The sequence below is a fragment of the Ambystoma mexicanum genome, chromosome 9, assembly GCF_040938575.1.
Source record: "Ambystoma mexicanum isolate Mex_15411 chromosome 9, UKY_AmexF1_1, whole genome shotgun sequence".
Classification (NCBI taxonomy): Eukaryota; Metazoa; Chordata; class Amphibia; order Caudata; family Ambystomatidae; genus Ambystoma; species Ambystoma mexicanum.
Window position 1 is genome coordinate 132,505,572 of NC_090931.1, and position 14,665 is coordinate 132,520,236.

A 14,665-nucleotide genomic window follows, 5' to 3' on the forward strand; every position below is an offset into this window, starting at 1 on the left:
TGATCAGAGACACTTAATACACAGATTAGTGGAGACTCGACCAAAATACAAATGCCAGCTCCAGGTAGGGAGAAAACAGGAAAGATGGCAGCGCTGTACCCACTCCTGAAGAGCAAGTCCATGCCCCTCCGGACAAAGATCAACGTCTACAAGGCGATCATCAGACCAACCCCTGACGTGTGCCTCCCCAGCATGCATGACCTGCCATGAGTGACACCGGAAGAGTCTTCAGATAGTCCAGAACAAGGCCCTGCGGATATCTTCTGGAGCTCCAATCTTCACAAATAATAATTAATAATAATAATTTCGCATTTATATAGCGCTACGAACCCTCAGGTATCTGAGCGCTGCTTATTATTACCCACGGTGTGTGGTGCTCATTTATTGACCTCGGAAGGATGAAAGGCTGAGTTTGGCCCTGCCGGGATTCGAACCTGCGTTAACAGGCTCTGCACGGATGTCAAAGCGAGCGCTCTACTCGCTGTGCCACTTGACCAGCTACAACGATAGCAGACCTTCACAGAGACCTGGACATTGAGATGTTGGACGAACATCTAGCGAAGCTGATTTAGAACTTCTGCCAAGGACTGGATCAAAACCCGAACCCTCTGATCAGAAGACTCACTGCCACCACTGCAAACCCCTTCGACCGCTACCCGCGGCCCATCACTGCGAAGACCCTGTGAAACCAGCTCTACTGTGACAAGACCACACAGACCAAGAAGAAAACAAACCCACGACTACATACTCAACCCGAGAAGATGGAGTAATGAGGCTCAAGCCTCGGTATCCAAAAATCACCGCCGATGGATAAAAATCTATCAGCAAGAAGAAGAACAAGCACTGGGGGAGAAAACGTAAACAAAGAATGATTTTAAATTTAAATACAAAGTCTGTCTTTTATGTCAATTGATCCTGTGCCATCATCAAGTAGGTTTAAACCACTTCCTTATTTAGCTCTGCCAAAAATAAACTGATTTTTGTATATCTTTGTTCACATCAAATGTGGAGATTGGTTGAGTTTTTCCAAAGTTAACAGCAGTGGCATTGGAAAGTGGGAAATGAGGGTTCTGTTTACCGACAGTGTGGGGGTTTTGCGCCCTTGTAGAACAAAAGTGGTTGCACCAATTGAAACCAAATTTCAGCCGAAAGAAGAAAGCAATGCAACATGCCCATTCAATGCCCGAAGCAGCTGGTACCATGGATGGCAGGGCACAGACTGGGCTGAGTGCACCACAGAGAGCCATGCAACCCCATCCACTGAGACAAAGCAAGGCTCTCAAGCTAAAATCAGAAAAACATTGTTTGTGGAACCCAACATCTGAAAAGATGAAGGTAAATAGCTTTAAATTGTGTAGAGAAAAATCCCTCTCTTCATCCAGAGGACCTCTTCAGCTTCTGGGCATTCAACCCCTCGTTCCTGCAGAAGATCTTTTAAAATGCAGTCTCCATTCATTTGCCAAGTTACACTGCAAGCCATAACTTCATTCCCAGTTTCCGCCTGGCTTCAAACCGCACTGCGGCATAGAAATGGACTGCAGCACCCATTGGCTACGAGACGATGCTGACCAACCCCCTGGTGCTGCTGAGCCTATCAGCAGCTTTTGGTACTCTGCATTACCAGGCCCCCATTTACATCCTCTCATCACATGCGGGCATTAAGGATGCATTCCCATTTTCCATGCCATCCTAACTAAGCAACTGGCACCAGTCCATCCAAGTGGGACCCGCCATATCACAGGCGCTGCAGCCACATGTAATAGCACAGATCCACCCTCTCCAGGGCCTTCAATGCCTGCATGGGATCTCTAGGGTCCCTCCTGGCCGAATGCAGAATCCATTGCCACCAGTTATGGCAAAGATTCCCACCTATCCTTCACAATCTTCTAGGCGATTGGTCCTCTTGCACAGTACTTCACCCTCATCCTGGCCTGATGTAAACCAAAAGCTGAACCATGTGGAAATTGAGTTCATGCCCTCCACCAATATCACAAACACCAGTATCATATGGGCCTGGCTCTCGGGCATGAAGCTGGAAGGAGTTGCCCCAAAGCCCACGATCTGCCCGGCGAGTCTCGACTTCCATATCAACAGCAGCCTGTCCATCACAAGTCACATCACCAACCTAAGCAGCCTGCCTGGCATCCTCTTTCCACTGAGTGGGCTTGAACGCATATCTACCAGAAATGGATTTCCAAGCCATCGTCCAATCCATCCTTACTGGCCAGGACTGGGCGGATAGGTCAGGGACAACGCACTCCTCTTGCAGATAAGCCAACGTAGAGCAGCACAGGTTCAATACCCAATGCCGCAGGCTGGACTTCTCATGCCGCACAATATGTAAAAGCTAGTTAATTTTTATTTTATGTTCAAAGGTATCGCGAACGCTGCCCTGGCCACCCTCCAAGGCATCCCTCAGACATCTACCTGACCTAAGTGTGAGTAGAATGTCAATGGTTACCACTCACCGCGATTGCTGTGCTCTATCTGCGTGGTGCATGCGACGCATTGAAGCTGATTTGATTGATGGGTGTTGCACTTGCAGAATATTTTCACTACTATTACTACCGCCCTGCAGGCTTCAAGGTTTACCCTGAAGACTGGTTTCATCACCTAGTTCACCAGTGCATCGTGCAGAGAAGCTGCCCACCACGGTTGGGTAGCACATCGTCAGAAGCCAAAGTTCTTCCGCACATGAGCGGCTGAGTTCAAGAAAGAAAAGTGCTGAAAGCAAGGCCCCACTAACCAATGATATCCCTCATTGCCCCAGTCCCAGCTTTCCCTGACCCCATCTCTTGGAAGTCGAGAACCGTCTTTCAGGACTCCAGTACTCCAAAGAGTACCCGTGTCATTACTTACTGCTAGTATCATCCTGGCTACTGCATGTACACTGGCCTAACCTGACCTCCGTGCAGGGGTCTGCATCTTTTGGCTTTTCAGGTGTTTTGGACTACAACTCCCATCAAACGTAGCCAGCATAATCAATGGCAAGGGATCATGGGAGTCATAGTCCAAAACATCTGGAGAGACAAAGGTCGCAGACTCCTGCCTTAGTGCCTGCTGCAGTTAAGCAACAGCCAACTGCATAGCGAACTTCAACCCAGAAGGGCTAAAAAAAAGTGTTTATCTGATGGCTCTAAGACAGGGAATTCCCACAAGGGCCCCCATGAGAAGACATCTCCACTGGCTTCAAGTGTCGGGGGGCAGGGGGGTGATGCTTTTCAGGATTGTGGGGCCTGTGGCGAGTTTGGCAGTAATTCCTGTAATTCTACCACCGTTACTTTTTGACTGCACCGCCATGCTCCTAATGATATGATAGGTTATTTATAACGCGCTTAATACCCAGAGGTTTCTAAGCACGGCCAAAATGAACCACTTTGTGCGGAACTAGATCCCATTTGCAGAAGCGCCCACGTAAATTAAGGGGGCAATGACGCCTTTCTCTACTGGGAGAAGCGCCAGGAACTTAAGTGCAGCATAAATTGGATATGAGCGCATTTGAATTTGCTCGCTACTACTTTCTCTGCACAAACCCCATACATGTTTAGTAAAATGCCCCTTAAATTACCAGCATATATTTTAGGCATCCAAACAGTTAATCCTGCCTATCACTATGTCTCCGAGGCTGGACTTCCCGCCTCTCCTCTCCGCAGGGAATAGAGGCAAACTGATCTTCAATGCATGAGTATCTGGGCTGACCAGGGCTCCTTTAATCAGACAGGGTGAGAGCAAAGACGCAGCACAGAAAGGGCAGGTGCGGGGTGTGAACACGGCCAGCCCTTGATAATCTGCATGCACTTTCAGCCAGACCATCCTGGGGTTCAGTCGATATATTATACACCCCTCCCTGAGTGGTGTCCCTCAGGGGGCGCCTGTCACGCGCCTGTCAGTCCCCTCAAAGGTTAACATAACCTCGCCGCTTTGCTGCAACACTAAGAAGGCGTAAAGCAGAATCTAAAAGGGAATTTTCAATTAGCAGTCGATCAATCGGTGACAAAGTGGACTGGAAAGCTCATGAGAGCGCATTCAAAGAGCTGCTTGAAAAATCCTGAGCTTCTGAGCACGTTATTCTGAGGGACACAGGAGACCTTTCGGGGGGGTCCTGCTAATCCGGGGTGAATCAGCAGTTTGTTCGGAAGTAGCATGGAGGCAGGGGGGGAGCCGTGATGCCATTTATCCCTTAAGGATGGAGTTTCTTTGTTGTATTCTTGCCATACATGGAATGGACCCCATTAGTGGTTGTTTTCCCTGGGAGTCTTTCTTTTGCCCTTAGTGTTCCCAGAGTCTTATTTTCCTGCCATAGTTTTGGAAATGAATGATACAAGCGTCCCTGCTCCTCCATTTCACTGTGCTGGGCGCAATGTCTTTGTCTTAAAGGCTTTTTGTATTTTGTGTAGTGTTTATTGCATTTTGTATGACTGTTCCCCACTACTGGCATTACAATCAGCACTTTCGGCCTAGCTGCTCACATACAAACATTACCTCATGAACACCACAATACTCTGATAAAACGCAGCTCTACCCCTCGATTCTGGCTTAGCTGCACACATAAGCGTCCTAAACAGGCCTAACGCAGCCAGAACCCAGTCCTGGTGACCATCGTCCTGACTACACACATTCTACTGATATCAAATGCCACCACACCTAATGCTAGGATGCAGCTACCATCGCACAGATGCTTCAGCAGCACACATAATCGGTGCACCCATGCACCCTATGCCAACTTACTCTCTCAACTGACCTGGACCGCGGTCCCCGAGGGTGTTCAACATACTAGCGCTTTGAGGTCATACCGTACCGTACGTAGGTCGACTCGCCACATAGCGAAAATGGATGTCTCTGTGAAGCTACAACTGATACTGGCTGCAATAAAAAAATTAATCTGTGCACGCAGAAACCCAGGGGACCATGCAGGACATAGTGAAAGAATTGAAGGACGTCAATACGTGCCTGCATGCACTGGCGGAACACACTACGGATAACGAAAGACATATAAGTGTACTGGAAAACTATCAGGATATCGTATCACCAGATGTGGATGCCCTCATCGGGAAATATAAAGTCTTGGAGCCAAAGTTGAGGACCAAGAAAATCACTCCCAGCAAAATAACATATGCCTGGTGGGGTTTCCAGAGACTGCAGAAGGCACTGACATGGAAGGCTTTTTGTATGATTTGTTTAGTGATAAGCTCCAGACCGCAGACTCCATGTCATACACCATAGAAAGAGCACACAGAGCCCTGATTCCAACGCCCAAAGCTGGGGACCGGCCTTTCAAATAGTTGGCTCTACGGTGCGTATCTTTAATGATTTTTCTATTGAGGTATTGAAATGGATATGAGGCTTTAATCTGCTTTTCGAGACACCGAAAATTACAGATCATAGGCATTACCTGAGATTTCCAACCATCTTCTTGGGACTTGGGAGGATAGCTCAGGGGCAACATGCTCGCCTTGGAAGCAAGACGACACAGAGCAACACAGGTTCGATCCCCGGGTCCATGCTTAGAAACCTCTGGGTATTAAGTGCATTATAAATAACCTATCATATCAATTCAATGGATAGGCAGTGGCATACATTGGATGCCACGGAGGGGGCCTGCACGTTTTTTAAATCTCATGATCTGTTGACCTCTGACCATATACCGAAGGAGCGAGCGCAGCCCAGAAGGCTATTCATGTATGACCGGATTCTCCCACACGTCTGGGATGGAATAACGCTGAAAGATGACCCAAAGGCTTTGGATGCAAGCAAGACTGACACTCTGCTATATGACATATGGGTTCCTGTACTGTTGTATTGGGGTCAAGTTCCAGGACCCCAATGTTCCTTATGTTCTCAGTTTGATTTTATTTTTGGGGGAAAACTACTAGTGCATACATGCTACATACGTATACTAGATATTCAGTGTAAACTCTTGTCACGTGGCCATACACGCTTGGCCCGCCATTAGCTTATGCATGGATACCCTTACCTTCAGCCATATTATGGTGACCATAACATGTGTATCACTCAACATTCATGGCTTGGGTCACCCCATTAAACGTCGGAGATTGCTTAATAATGAGACCTTCAAGGGGATACTATTTTTCTACACAATACACTCCTAGATGAGATCGAATCTTGGAATCTTCTTAGGGGTTGGGTGGGCATGGCAACTCACTATATTGCGGGAAGTGAAGGGTCTCCATCCTGGTGAACAAGTGGGTCCCACTGATGATTCTAGATACCAAAACGGAAAAAGAAGTTTGCTATGCTTTACTACATGGATTGCTCCATAACCAGTGAGTCACCTTCTTAAATATATACATGGCCCTACAACGGACTCCCCAGGGTTTTTCATACATATGCTAGCCGCATGCACACCTTGTATGGGACACTGAGATCTAGATGTAGCCTTATCACCAGATTTAGATGGATATAACCCATCCTCTATGTGCAGTGGCACTGTGCCGAAGGAAGAGCCACCCCTCTCTGCACTTTGAGGCAAGACCTTGGATTGTTAGATATATGGAGGCAACTGCACAAGGACAAACAGGATTATACGTTTTGCTCTAATCTTCACCAGTTATTCTTGGCTGGATTATTGGCTACTTTGGCCATGGTCCATGCTGTTGATAAATGTGTCATCTTACCCATGACTTTATCTGACTATGTGCCGGTTCTCCTGCATATTACACTCCCTGACACCATTTCCGAGATCCCCCTCTTGGTGGTTGAATCTCATCGCCCTCCAACATGCAGACATAATAGAATGCCTGGTACAAGACGATGAGAGCTTCTGGCTGGCCAATATACAAGAGGGTTACAATTCCCACTGCTGTTGGGGTGCATGCAAGTCCTTTTTTAGGGGACAATTTATCTCTAAGTGGGTGCATAAGAGGAAGACCTGGGCAGTGAAAGAAACAACACTAGTCAAGGACTTACAAGAAGTGGAACGTAAACATAAAAGCACCGGAGATTCTGTCACGGACACCCAAATACTCCAACTGAGATCCGAAATAACACACATTTCCACCCTTCTCACCCAGAAGGCATTCTTTAAATGGGCTCATACCCTCAATGCAGATGAGGGTAGAGCTGTACGCATGATAGCGCTTGCCCTTAAAGGGAGACAACACGCACAGCTTATTGTGTCATTTCACGATGGATGCACAGGGTGACCCACTGGTTGGAGATCAGGCTATTAATCTCAGATTTGCAGAATACTATCACAAGCTTTATGCGGCTTCGCCCGATAGAGATATTGGACTGGTACTTGATGATTCGAAACCACTGCCTCTCCCAATTGTTACAGTGGCTTATTCGGATTCATTGAATGCTCCGATTACGGATGAAGAGGTCTGGCGTGCCATTATGGGTCTCACTTCTGGTAAGGCAGTTGGTCCAGGTGGTTTCCCGATAGACATCTACAGATTAGTGATTTGACTCAATGGCCCCCAGAATCGGCAGAGCTAGGACACTTACCAACATCTATGTTGGCGGCAAATATTGTTGTGTTTCACAAACGAGGACGAGATCCCAACCTCTGTAGTTCTTACTGCCCATTATCTCTAATTCAGACATGAAAATCCTGACAAAACGTCTAGTGCAACGATTGGAACGTCTCTTACCCAAACGCATCCACAAAGCCCTGACTGGTCTCATACTGCATAGACATTCTGCAGACAACATGAGATGGTTTTTGCACATTTTAAAGGGAGTCTCAAACCGTTGGGATGTGGTCCTATCTTTAGATGCCGAAAAAGCTTTTGATAAAGTCTGATGGAACTACATGTTCATGGTTCTTCGGAGGTTCAGTCTGACTGGCAGGTTTATACAATTGGTGCAGCTGTTGTGCGATGGGCCACAAACTACGGTGTCCAATAATGCCCACACGTCTGCACCATTCTCTCTCTTTACTGGCACTAGATAGGGGTGCCTTCCCCCCCTTCTATATGTTCTAGGAACCAAACCTTTAGCTGTGAAATTACGTACGGATACTCAATGGTCTGGTATTAGTAAGGGCAATGAGGAACATAGTTTTGCTGTACGCGGATAACATTCTGCTTTATATCAGTCTGTTTTCACTTTCCCTCCCTCGTATTCATGAGATACTACAACAGTATGGCCCCATAGCGGGATAGAGAATAAACTGCGACATATCTGAGGTGATGCCTTTATGACCAGATATTCCCTGGGACCAGGGCTCAAGTCGAGGGTACACGCGGGGGGATGGAGTCCACCCACTTTTTTCAGAGGGGGGGACTCAGCCCCCCCCAGCTAAAATGAGAAACATTGCATGTCCTCTTTGAATTTATGAATTAAAGCCAACCTCAGGGATCAAACCGCAGTTGGCAGATTTGTAGGCCAGACACTTCACCACTAAACTATATAACCTGATGAAAAATAAGAGACAACTAAAGGTGAAATGTCCCATTTTGGTACTGCAAGCTCCAGGGAAAACATTTGTATTGGATCTTGGAGTTTAAAACAGTCACACCTTTTAAAGTTTTCAAAAACACTATTAGAAGAAAATATCCTCTCTTGATTTTGTGCGTGTGTTTATTTTATGAAAGGCAAATGCCATTCGTCCTGTGCAATTTGGTTGGTTATGCAAAGCCAATTTAATGAAATGTTCACATTTCACCTTGATATGTAATTTTTTGGCGACGTGACATCCCACTGCGTTTTTTGAGTCCCCCCACTTCATTTTTTAGGACTTGACTCCTGCCTGGGACCCAGGAGGGGTTCCGACTACAATGTCAACACATAAAATGCTGAAGTGTGTCGATTGGCACCGATTTGGGGAAACTTACGTATCTAAATGATGGCTCCATTCTGAATACGATTAAACAGGATATGGTGAAGTGGTGCATATTACCTCTCTGACCAACTTGCAGGGTTCATGCACTTAAAATGAATGCGCTTCCTAAACTGATATACATGTCCACAATGATACCGATGTTGACGAAATGTATGTTTGATGATCTAGACAGCTACATTATGAAGTTCATTTGGCACACCAAAAGAGTACAGCTGAATAAATATGTCTTGCAGGCCTCCAAGACAGATGGGGGTCGCGCCCTCCCCTCTTGGAGGGTGTATTATCTTGCAACCAGGTCTGTTGGGCTAAACACTGGCAGAATATAGATGCTACATCAAACGCTCCTTTCGCCCTCCGCACAGGACATTTTAGCCATCCCGCCGCACAAACTTCCGAAGGCCCTGGCAAGACACCCAATACTTGGTGGTCCTACATGCGTACACTCACAGGGATGAATGTACATGTGACCCCATCATCGATCTCTATAAGAGCTCTATTAACACACAGTACACACAGTACACACACACACACACTCTTATCCACCCGCGTCAACTTAGAGTGGCAGGATGTGAAGGTTCTAGATCTGTTGGATAGCTCTTGCCTCGTACCGATTTCAGAGGCTAAAGATCTTCTGGGATTGACCAACAGGGATTGGCTCCAGTACTAAAACATACAATCGCCCATTGGGTCAAACATGACTAATGAACCGCGCACGATGGAACCGTCGGAATGTGAAACTGAGTTTGTTAGGGATCTTTCCGAATACCAGAGGATTAGAGCATTTTATAATTTATGCATTCCTAATAATCTTCAACGGAATACGACTTTGGCTGACATGTGGGTGGAAGTTCTAGACATTTCAATTAGCAGAGCAGATGTTTATGAATATTTAGCTATTATTAAACCTATTTCTTATAGCTTGAAAAATAGAGAAATGCTATTTAAAATTATTCAAAAAGCATATTTTACTCTGACGAAACTTCATGCCTTCACTCCTACTGCCAATGGGTCACATCTTCTGGTCTTGTCCAAAGAACAAGCCTTTCTGAGCTATGGTTCCCTGTAAGCGGGCTCACATAAAGGGTATTAGGCTCACATCATCCCCCTCGTCAATGATGTTTGGTGCGGACATGGATGACTGGCATGATGAAGACTTGACATGTAAACCTATACGTATTATGTTATTTACAGCTCGTAACAAAAACATGTGTGCTGAAAGAGCTAGTTCCCGACGGGTTCCAAGTATGACACAGGCGGACAGGTTTTGGGAATTCGTTGACTCAGTAATTTAGACATGGCCACTTACCATAGAACGTAACTGCCCCAAGCGGATCACTCACCACAAGCAAGCACGCTGTATGCCGTCTCAATGAAAAACAAAACTAATGCTCTTTTTGGCGAGCGGGCAGATGTCCTTAGGTGCTTTCTCCTGAAGCACAGGAGGTTTGATGGCTGATGAACTACGTTGGATGGGATAATCAGTTTCGTAGACGATGCAATATGTTTGTATTTATTATGCTTACTGGCCCATATAAACTGAGCGAATACACGAATCGCCTTTACGTGTGGCGCTTGCACTGAGGGGGATATTATGTTCTGTTGATTTATAGCATGCACCAATACCACCCAAGAGCAGTCTCCAGGCGCTCACGTGGCTCTGCAAGAAAGAGGACAGGGTTGGTTAGTGAGGGAAGAAGGATAGGATAGCTCCCGAACCAGCAGAAACTGGCATCTGTGTATTGGCTTGCAGGTGGTAGGTTGCGTTCACTGGCTTGTTTTATTCGTACGTAAAGTCCAATGCCTTGGATGTTACTATGTGACTGTATGTTATGTTGGCCTGTGTATGTGTAGATTGGCAGGTGTTTAGGTTGTGCACACTGGCTTGTTGTGTCCGTATGGGTCAGGTCCAGTGTCCGGGTTTGTTTGTTGTGTGTTTTGGGTGTCTGTAAGGGTATAGGTTAGCTAGCCCAGTGGGCATTAATAGTGTTTAGGTGGTGTGTTTGAGGAAGTAGAAGCAGGGTGGTTACTGCTTTGGCTACTCGCTAAGTTCTTTTATGTGGCTAATCTACACAGATGGTGGAGTGAGAGGGGGAGAGGGGGAACGGAAGCAATAATGTATGACCTCCCTGAGGGTATACCGGGAGGATAGCTCAGTGGCAATGTGCTCGCATTGGAAGCAAGACGACACAGAGCAATACAGGTTCGATCCCCGGTTCCGCGCTTAGAAACCTCTGGGTATTAAGCGCGTTATAAATAACCCATCATATCGGATATCATATCATGAGTAGGAGTTTACTGTATGACTTTGCTTTCCAGGTGGATCACACTTTGATCTATAGTTTCCCCCTTATTATGTTTTCATGTAAATTTAAGACTATTCATTCATGGTTGTTTTGTTGATTTGTATGCGTTCATATTAAAAAGATTTAATAAAAAAAAGGGTTAGATATACCCCGGCCAGTACCGACGTTTAACATTATTCTCTCACTCATGGTGGATGGAGTTCCTGCTTTAATAAGTCTTCCATTTTGAAGGAGATCGGTTAAAGTGCGCCTATACAAGTGACACAAGAAGTTGCTCAGGGCTACTGGGGGGGGGGGGGGGGGGGTTCAATAGCTCTGAAACCACACTGCATAACTCCTCTCAGGCGTGCTGGAAAACGCTCAAAAGTATAAAGCTTCTGATCTCAGACTATGAGCTTCATGGTTAAAAACACTGAATTGTTAGGGTGCGTGTAGTGAAAAATGAAAGGAGCACCAAGTCCTTTGTTCATTATGTAGTTAGGAATTCAAGAATACAACCCTTTTATCACAGACACAGTTGTCCATTGTGAAGATCTGTGATCATTCTTATGAATCAAAATGCTCTTTGATTTTATGCAAAGCAGCCAAGAACCCTCATTAGTGCTACTTGTGCTCCTGGATTTGACCAGCGGTCCTTTTTGGGCAGGCTGGATCAATGCCTTGCTCACTGGTTTCTATAAAAAAAAAAGCCAGTTGCTTTGCATATTATCCAGAAAAATTATGTCAGAATTAAATTTAATCTCACGCCGGGTGATTGCATTTCTTTTTCCCTCTGGTGTCCGCAAGTACTTCTCTTTAAAGCTCAAATACATTACAGGGTATTCTTCACCCCAAATAGAACACTAAATAGGGGCACTTAAAATCTGCATATGCTGGTTTATAAATAAAATCGGTAAACATCTTTCAGAGACGCTATTAATCTGTTGGATGCCCCTGGATACAGGCATTGCTTTGGTGGGCAGAGGTTTGCAGGTCGGGGTTTAGTCTTGGGCCCCTCTCTTAGACCTTAAAGTCTTCAGAAATCTGAAAATGTGTTGAACTTCTTGGTGCAGAGACTCTTACTGACTCTTAACCCAAACCCCTCAAATTCCTGTTTAAACATTCCTCCCCACCGCACGCCAGCACCTACATATCTGGCTTCCCTAATGCCAACCGCCCGCTCGCCTCCCCACACAGAACACTTTTTAACACCTGCTAATATTTCATATCGGCGTGAAATCGACTGTAGCACTTTACCAAAAGAACAGCTTATGAGGATTAAATCTTTATGGTCTAACTTGGAATAATATCGTTCAACGCTTTTAAAGATATATCGGCCCCCACCTTTCTGATTGGATCCCAACTTGAGTGTCATATAGCATTTAAAAACAAAACAAGGACTTGCATGCGCTCTGACTTGTTAAATAAATAAATTACATGTATGAAAAACTGTTAAGTAAGCAAGTGTGATGCACAGCCCCGAAACGTTGTAATGTCAGTGATAATATGTGCGAGCAGTGTTTTACACACATGTCTTCGGATGTTGCAGGCCAATACAGTGCCCCCGCCAGTGAATATGATGTCTCCGAACGTGCGACTGTTGCGGCCCCCAGTGCTGGCGCAGGCCTCCACGGCTGAATCCTTCTCCTTCCCACAATCCATCTGTCAGCCAGAGCATCCGTTCATGGAAGAGGATAGCGTCAACACGCCCAAGGTAAGTCTTCTTGGCCCCCTGGCAGGGCGCGCCAGTGGGTACGCTCAATGCACCTTTGGGCCATCCGCTCTCTGGAGGATCAGGCAGCAGCATTTTCCTGCCCAGTGTTGATACCCCCTGTTGGGTGATGCCGGTGCTTTTAGGATATGCTAAGGGGAAACTGCAAACTGGATAAGGTGGGCAACCTAGTTCTCAGAGCAAAGTCATTCTTTATTCAATTTAAAGTCGTTATTGGTTTAGAAGTTGGCTTTCAGTACTACCCATTTGCAACTGGAAGGTCTTGTCGGCGTGGGGGAGGTGACGTCAGATACATGACCTAAGAACTTGGCACTGCAATACAGAATTCCTGGGCTGCTGCAGTGGAGAGAGCGGAGCATTATCACAAGGCGTTCCCATGCACGGGGGATGTTCATATGTGGGGCGAGAATAGAGGTTTCTCCAGGGCGCGGTGCAAGTGTAGAAAGGTTTCTCCTCTAATTTGTGGGGATTTAAAATGTTTCATGGTCTTGGGGTCTGGCCACAATAAGGAGCAGGGCAGACCTGGATGATCTTGAGGTATTAGATGAGCTTTTGTAGTGGCCAGCTGTGTTTGATGATATAAGGGTCCCAAATGGAATGTGCCTGTTGATCAGGCGAGTGAGATCACAGGATCCTAGATGGTCTGCAGCTGATGGCCATGTGAGTGAGAAGATCACAGGGTCCCAGATGGGTTGTACCTGGTGGCCAGGTGAGTGGGTAGATCACAGGGTCCCAGATGGTCTGCAGCTGATGGCCATGTGAGTGAGAAGATCAAAGGATCCTAGATGGTCTGCAGCTGATGGCCATGTGAGTGAGAAGATCACAGGGTCCCAGATGGGTTGTACCTGGTGGCCAGGTGAGTGGGTAGATCACAGGGTCCCAGATGGTCTGCAGCTGATGGCCATGTGAGTGAGAAGATCAAAGGATCCTAGATGGTCTGCAGCTGATGGCCATGTGAGTGAGAAGATCACAGGGTCCCAGATGGGTTGTACCTGGTGGCCAGGTGAGTGGGTAGATCACAGGGTCCCAGATGGTCTGCAGCTGATGGCCATGTGAGTGAGAAGATCAAAGGATCCTAGATGGTCTGCAGCTGATGGCCATGTGAGTGAGAAGATCACAGGGTCCCAGATGGGTTGTACCTGGTGGCCAGGTGAGTGGGTAGATCACAGGGCCCTAGATGGTCTGCAGCTGATGGCCATGTGAGTGAGAAGATCACAGGATCCTAGATGGTCTGCAGCTGATGGCCATGTGAGTGAGAAGATCACAGGGTCCCAGATGGGTTGTACCTGGTGGCCAGGTGAGTTGGTAGATCACATGGCCCTAGATGGTCTGTATCTGGTAGTTAGGTCAGTTAGATGTTCTCGGGGTCCGAGGCAGGCTCTGCCTGATGCTCAGGTTCCGGTTCTTGCTTGTGTAGTGCTGTGTAGCTTTGCTGCTACTGCTTTGTGTTTTAGTACTCCAGAGGACTGAGCCGATGTATTTGATCTCATGGAAACTGTGACAAATCAACTTCTGCAGCACCAGTGGTCCAGGGATGAATATCGGTTTCTAAACCATCAATCAGCCCCACGCCTCTCATACACCAGAAGAGATCCGAACAGATTTGGAACACAAACAAATTATAAACCTCCTTGTCCAATTTTGGTAATGTGGACAGAACGGCAGTCTTGTCTCTGCAAGGTAGTGGATCCTTGGTTAGTTGCAACACAGCAGAAACACAATTATTACCCAATGATAAAAGGGACTCAGCCTTCATTTAAAGGCAAATGGACCACAGGGAGTGGTATAGTCTAAGTCTACTTTGATGAACCAAGCCTGGGTTCCCAACAACATTCTCCTGTATGC

General features: G+C 46.5%; 1 protein-coding gene across 2 annotated transcripts in view; it reads left to right on the forward strand.

Annotated features, from left to right (window-relative positions):
• Window positions 1-14,665, forward strand: part of SIK2 (salt inducible kinase 2) — a 473,348-nt gene that overhangs the window by 402,665 nt on the left and 56,018 nt on the right. For both annotated transcript variants that reach the window (XM_069614303.1, XM_069614302.1), the window contains exon 9: window positions 12,638-12,802. In XM_069614303.1, coding sequence (XP_069470404.1) covers window positions 12,638-12,802 — 165 coding nt within the window. The remainder of the gene's footprint in view (window positions 1-12,637; window positions 12,803-14,665) is intronic.